The 6,992-nt window shown below is 49.5% G+C and overlaps 1 protein-coding gene across 1 annotated transcript; it reads left to right on the top strand.

The window, feature by feature from the left end:
- The first annotated feature begins 305 nt into the window (after positions 1-305).
- On the top strand, positions 306-6,471 carry DEFB125 (defensin beta 125). Its single transcript, XM_031504548.3, has 2 exons — positions 306-4,418; positions 6,199-6,471. Exons 1-2 carry the CDS (start codon positions 4,358-4,360, stop codon positions 6,318-6,320), a joined length of 183 nt encoding a protein of 60 aa, XP_031360408.2. The 5' UTR covers positions 306-4,357; the 3' UTR covers positions 6,321-6,471.
- Positions 6,472-6,992: the final 521 nt, after the last annotated feature.

Raw genomic sequence — 6,992 nt, 5'->3', positions numbered from 1 at the left:
GCTCAGTTTTTATAGGGAATATTGTCCCTCTGGCACTAATGGGCATGCTCACAGGCATGGTTCTGCTGTCCCACTGCTGGGTGTTCCCTTGTTTGCTGATCTGGATGGAAATAATCTTAAAAAAAACCCAAACCACAACCCAAAAAAAAACCAAACCCAAAAAAAAAATCCCAACCCCCCCCCCCCCCCCCCCGCAAAAAAAAACAACAACAACAAAAAAAAAACCCACACAAAGAAACCCCATAAAAATAAAAAAAAAAACAACCAAACAAACAAAAACCAACCCAAACCAAACCAAAAATCCATCCTTATTTCTGCCCAATGAATAAGACAAACTGAATTCCCTTCCAGTCTTACAGAGAGGGAGGAGGGAGAAAGCACCAAGGATAGGGTGGATGGTGGAGAACAGCACTTCCAGACCTTATAAAACTGGTTTTGATGTGGTTTCTTTACCCCTAAACTCAGCTGGGGAAAGCAGCCAGTTCAGCTCATGGGGAGTTGCTTGAACAGCAGCACGAGCTGCTTTGGTGTAAGTGTATGACAGGGAATGCTGCTCAAATTAATTAAGCCCTAGTTGGAGTATCCTGTAACTCTGGGGAGGAGGAAGAATCATAAAATCATCATACAATCCCAGAATGGTTCGGGTTGGAAGGAGCCTTAAAAATCATCCAGTTCCAGAACCCTCTCAAGGGCAGGTGAAAGACAAATGAAGAAGAGGATTTTAGTAGGAAATCCTTGAGCTTTGAACTCCAGCTGTCTGCACCTGATAGAGCTCAGAAGGATGCGAACTGAGGCTCTTTAGTACTACCTTAGCAGACCTATACCTAAAGGAGATGCAAAAATCATCCAGACATCTTGGGATGTACATCTGGGATCTCTGCAGCCACACAGACAGCCAGGATAGAGCTCTACCCTCATGCCAGGTCTGTCAACCAGCACGAGCCTCTTGGATAACTGGGGATTTCAGTCCATCAAAGCATGGCATGGATTCCCTTGGTGGGATTTGTTTGCTGTTCCCAGGCAACAGGCCAGTGTTTGCTTGGCAAAGAGAGCCAAATCTTCCTCTTCTGCCCTAAAAACGTCACTGTGATGTGCAATCAGGAGCAGGATGGTGTTGCATGGGCTCCTGCTTGGGGAAGCTGAGGTGCCACATCCGTGGGCAGCCCCTTGGATCCAGACTGTCTCTTACATCCCTGGCAATCCCACACAAACCAGTGTTTGTGAGCCTGGATCTGCCTTCAACCCCATACAGGAGAAAGGGGGTCACATTCCAACATTCCACCCGCTCACGTGGAGCTCTTCCAAATCCTGCGGGGTGAAAGAAATCACCTCACCACAGCCCAGCTCCAGGGTGTGCTGGGGAGATAAAACAGGTCAGGATTCAGAGGCTGTACCTACATGAGTAAATCAAATCATGTGAGGCACAGAAGTTAGTGGCTACTCAAATGTGCTGTCAGAAAATGAACTGCCTTCCATGCTGTTCCTTGGCACAGTTTAGAGGTGGGCATGTGCCAGGAATGATCCATAGTTGACACCTGGATGTGGCCCTGCACTGGAAAGGATAAGTTATTGCACAAGGTGTGCTCTGACCATTTTTTTTTGTGGGGCAAAACCCATCATTTCTTGCTGTGTGCAGCTCTGGGGGCCTCAATTTAAGAACAGACATGGGCCTGTTGAACAGAGTTCTGAGAAGGCCATGAAGAGTGGTCTGGAGCAAGAGCCATGGGGGGTTTCTGGAGGGCTGAGCCCAGAGCTGAGCCCACAATCATTTCTTCACAGGTTGAATTGCAGGGCTCTCCCAGTGCTTGTTTGGCAAGATGCTGTCGGTGGGATTGGGAGTAGGAGGTGGCATCACAAGTTAGCAAAAGGGTTCATTCTCCCAAGGAATTGCTCCTCATGGCAAAAACTTATCCCAGGATGCATTTAAAAATCAGCCTGCTCAGGTCCTGGCCTGAAGGCAATGAAGTCAGTGGAAACATCCCTCCTGTTTGGGGCCAGAGAGCAGATACAGATTGACTCAACTCCTCCCAGCCCCAAAACCTCTCAAGCACCCAGGAGCCGATTCCTGTGCCATGTGTCTGAGCACAGATCAGCCTTTGTGCATGGTGAGCTCTGAAAAAAGACATCTGCTGGCAGGTTGGGAAGCAGGGGAGGGTGGGAGGCTGCTGGGCCTCACCAGAGGCTGAGGCCAACACAGCAGTGGGACCACGCCAAAGGGAGCCAGGCCAGCTGTTGTACAAGCAGTTGCCCATGGGACAGAGATTTCCTGCCCCTGATTTCTGGAGGAAATCTGTTTTTTGTTGGTACTGTATAGTCCTGGATTTCTTTCCCAAGGCACGTTCTGCAACGTAACCCATGTACCACAGCTGCAGAACTGGGGTTTGTAGTGGTGTGGAGGATGCAGCCTTGTCCCCATGGAGTCTGCAGCATTTAAACAGCTCCAGGCACAAATCACCCTCTGCAGTGGTGCTGCCCTCAGCACGGGAGAGCAGCTGAGCTGGAGACAAACACCTGGAGTTTTGCCATCCGTCACTGGGAACACCGTGGCCACGTGGTACCTTGGCTCTGTGCTCCACATCCTCTCTGGAGAACACCAAGCCATCTGCACACACATGTTCAGACACTACAGGTCACACACTCAGAGCAGGACATTCACAGGAGCATCCACACGTTCCTTCCTGCTTGGACTGTAGCTCAAGACCTGCTGTCTCCTTTCTGCTGGATAAGCCCTTCCCAAATTCTTTGCTTTGGAAGTTCTTCCCTGTGAGGGTGGGGAGGGCCTGGCACAGGGTGCCCAGAGAAGATGTGGCTGCCCCTGGATCCCTGGAAGTGTCCAAGGCCAGGTTGGACAGGGCTTGGAGCAGCCTGGGATAGTGGAAGGTGTCCCTGCCCATGGCAGGGGGTGGGACTGGATGATCCCCAATGTCCCTTCCAACCCAAACCATTCTATGATTCCATAATTCCAGGAAATCCCGCTGCACCATCTCTCACATTGGAGATGTCAATCCTCAGAGGTACAGGGTGGTTATTGTCTTCCACCCAGGCAGAGCACCAACACTTTTCCAGAGGCTCACACACATCCCTGCATCCAGCTCTCCCCCAGGTGGGATTCCAGGTCCATCTCCCTTCCCAGGCTGTGCGTGGCCAGTTTGCAGGACACCCTGGTTAAGAGCTCAGTGTCCTCTACTCCAAAGTCCGACTGCTGAAGGCCCCTTTATCTGCACTGTTTGATGAAGGTGATCCTTGTTCTGTTCAAGCAGCCCGAAGGACACGGGGTTTGCATTTTCCAGCACTCCCTGGCATCCAGCCTGCAAAGTAAAATCCAACGAGGTGACTTCTGAAGGGAAAAGGGAAAACTTGGTGATGGCCTCCACTGCATCACCACTGTAAAAAAAAAAAAAAAAACAAAACAAACCTTTATAAAATTTCTATTTCCTCTTCCTCCATTTGTTGTTGGCTGGAGGACATTCCTGCTCATTGTTTGCTTTGCGTTGTTTTCCCAAGTTGAAATGCAGGTCTCACCTCTGCTGATTTCCTGGAACTGGCCTGGAGAACTGGCACAAACCTGAGAGCCTGCCAGGATCCCTGGGAGAGTTGTAATCCACCTGATGCCACTAAGTACTGCAGGGAGATACCCCAGCTTTGCCATTGAATGAGTACATAAATGAATAAAATATTAAATTTCCATTTTTTCTTGACAGTTGTAAACAAAACCTTGGCAAGCATCCTCTCTGCAGCAGGAAGTTGGTTGGGAAATTTAAGCAGATCCATTACTTTTTTAAGGATCACATTATTTTCAAGCCAGCTCTGTGAGTTGGGGAGTGCTAAGGAGGGGACTCCGGATTTTTTAAGGCTTGACTGTGTCAATGCTAAACACAGAGAGTGAAAGCTGGGAAAAAAAAAAAAACAAAAAAACAAAAACCAAAGCCCAACACTTTGATACTGCAAACACTTGGATTGGATTTTAACATCACATGCCCAAGACAAACACAGAGCCAGACTCAGTCAGTCCCAACATCCTGTCTCCAGCAGCAAGCAGTAGCAGACTCCCCAGTGCTCAGTGTAATTGTCAACAAAACCCTGATTTCCTCCACACTTTTTGGTCTTTTTCCTTCTATTTTTTTCCTTTATTTCCCCTTTATACTTTCTGTCTGTGACACGATGTGACTGAGAGCAGGCACACCCTGTGCAACTGTTTGCCTTCATGTTGAAATGCACCTGAGATTGACAAAGTTCCCTCCACTCCAGGAAAATTACACAACCCCCCTGTACTCTATAAATCCAGAATTTCCCTCTTATTCCTCTCCGTAGGGCCCTTCACTCCTCCTCGGGGTGGAACCTCCACCCACACTGAGCCATGCGTGTTCTCCAGCTGCTCTTTGCAGTCGTTGTCATTCTCCTCCTCCAGGGCGCTCCGGGTAAGATCAAAATTCTCACAGGGGTTCCTGCAGGACTATGGAGAGAGAAAGGGCAGGTTCCTACTCTTCTGAGGTAGAAGAGGACAAGACAGGGCCCTCAAAACAAGGCTGACCTAACTCGCCCTTCCAAGGAAAAATTTTCTCCTGAGATGGTCTCCATGAAATTCCTGGATGCAACCTGAGTTCATAGGCTGTGCATCCCCTCCTCTCAGCACCCTCAAAACTCATCTAGAAATGCTGAGCCTATTCCAGGAGCCTGAGCTTTGCTCCTGACCAGGATAAAATCCTCATCCCCCATCAAACATGGAGAATCATTAAATTCTCCATGAGTGGACTATAGATGTGGCAAATGCAGGAAGGTGCAAGTGTGACCAGAAGGCTGGGGGAGGTGATTTTCACCTTCTGATCTGCTCTGGTAAGATCCCACCTGCAAAGCTGCCTCCAGATTTCGGATCCTCAGCATCAGTAGCTCATGGAGCAAGTCCAGAGGAGGCCATGGAGATGCTCCAAGGGCTGGAGCCCCTCTGCCCTGGAGCCAGGCTGGGAGAGCTGAGGGTGTTCACCTGGAAAAGTGAAGGCTAGAGGGAGACCCCAGAGACCCTTCCAGTGCCTAAAGGAGCTCCAGAAGAGCTGGAGAGGGACTTGGGACAAGGGATGGAGGAACTGGAGAAGAGGGAATGGTCCTGAGCTGAAGGATGGTAGGTGTAAATTAGATATTTGGACTAAATTCTTGGCTGTGAGGGTGGGAAGGCCCTGACACAGGTTGACCCAAAAATCTGTGGACTCTCCATCCCTGGAAATCTGTTTTATATCAGGACAAGGATGGATGGGGCTTGGATCAGCCTTGGATAGTGGAAAGTGTCCCTGCCCATGGCAGGATGTTGGAAGTAGATGGTCTTTAATGTCCATTCCAATTCAAATAATTCTGTGTATCTTTGATTCTATAAAATCAAAACTATCTTTCAGGGGGGAAAAGAAGAGGGAAAGGCAGATAATTTACTTTTCTTTTTGTTTGTTTTCTTCGGGGATTCTGGTTTGATAGAGATTTATTCCTTGGTTTGGTATTTTTGCTGGCTGCTTGTATACATATGTCAGAGATCTGGGTTTCATTCAGGTGTAAGGTCACTATGATGTTAGCAGAACTCTGGTGATACCACATTTGCAGAAGGCAAACCTGATAACCAAGAGGAGGAGATTTTACTTGATTAGCCTGTTTATGCTCTCATTTATTTAACTGAAGTCCTGGGGACAACAAAGGGACAGAGAAGGGTTTGCCCACTCCACTGGTGGTGGGCCCTCCAGAACCCACAAACTTGGTGTTTTGTCTAAAGAGAAGCAGCACATTTTAACCAAGACAGCAAAAGATTTGAAAAACCCAAGCAAACAAAAACCCCAAAACACCAAGAAGCCAAAAAAATCTCCAAAAGAAACAAGGAAAGGAAACAAGGTGAAACAACAGGTGAAACACCTGTTCCAAAAGGCACTTCTCTGCCTTTTGATGCAGTCCAACCTCACCTAACTCACCTCACCTAACACAGCCAACCCAAACCTGGCTGTCTCACCCAGGCCAGTCATTAAAAGACTCCCAGTGCCTGCTGGATGGAGAAGCTCCTCCCAAGCACATCTGATCCTCACTGTGGAACCAGCTGAATTTCCCTGCTGCCCGCTGAGAATATCCCATTGCTCAGCCACCAACACCAGCGCAGCTCCCAGTAGGTTTTGGGGCTCTGAGCAGGTTCCAGCTCTCCTAACCAGGTCTCCTGTCCCCTTTCTCCAGCAGCCAGAGGCCGTTCAGACACCCAGCAGTGCAGAAGCAACCGAGGCCACTGCCGGAGGCTCTGCTTCCACATGGAGCGCTGGGAAGGGAGCTGCAGCAACGGCCGCCTGCGCTGCTGCCGGTGATAGCAGCCACACCAGCGGGGTGTGACAGCCCCAGGAGAGCCAGCCCAGTGATCCTGCAGCCAGAACTGTACACAGAACCTGTCCTCAGACTTCTCCGTGCCTCCACGTGCAGCTCGGTTTGCCCGTCACCAATAAACCTTTGGGTTTTCTGTGTCCTGCTGGGTCCGGAGTGCAGCCGTGCTTGCCCCTCAGATGGAGCGCCCTGCCTGACACTCGGGGGTTTGTGGTGCTGGAGGTGCACTGGGGGATCCAGATCGTCTGCACAAAGGTGGCAGATGTGGTGTAAGAGCAAGGGGTGTCCTTCCAGAGTGGCAGCAAGAGAGGCATCTGCTGGGGTGGTCCAAGCAGTTCTGAAGCATCTCTTTGGACACATTCCTCCACCTCTGTCTCAGTCACTGCCTTTAACAACCTCAATTTCAGAAGAGGCCATGGCAGGATTCATCCTCTTCAAGGGGATGGACCCAAGACAGAGGTGTGATTTTCCCTCCAGAAGTTCCTCTTCCTCTCCCATAGCAACAAGGTGAACCTGTATGGGTGACTCAGGTTAGCCAACTTGATCTCCTTGAAGATGTCCTTGCTCATTGCAGGAGTGCTGGACTAGATTACCCTTAAAGCTTCCAACCCAAACCATTCCATGATTCTGTGATCCATCTCTGTGAGGAAGGAAAAGTT

Source organism: Lonchura striata, chromosome 3 (genome assembly GCF_050655825.1).
Source record: "Lonchura striata isolate lonStrDom1 chromosome 3, ASM5065582v1, whole genome shotgun sequence".
NCBI classification, from domain to species: Eukaryota; Metazoa; Chordata; class Aves; order Passeriformes; family Estrildidae; genus Lonchura; species Lonchura striata.
This window is presented reverse-complemented; position numbering and strand designations above follow the sequence as displayed.

Excerpts from the sequence above, each read along its gene's own strand:
- DEFB125 (XM_031504548.3), top strand. The coding sequence starts at position 4,358 with ATGCGTGTTCTCCAGCTGCTCTTTGCAGTCGTTGTCATTCTCCTCCTC. Across the intron at positions 4,419-6,198 it reads CCTCCTCCAGGGCGCTCCGG|CCAGAGGCCGTTCAGACACC; the intron begins GTAAGATCAAAA and ends TTTCTCCAGCAG.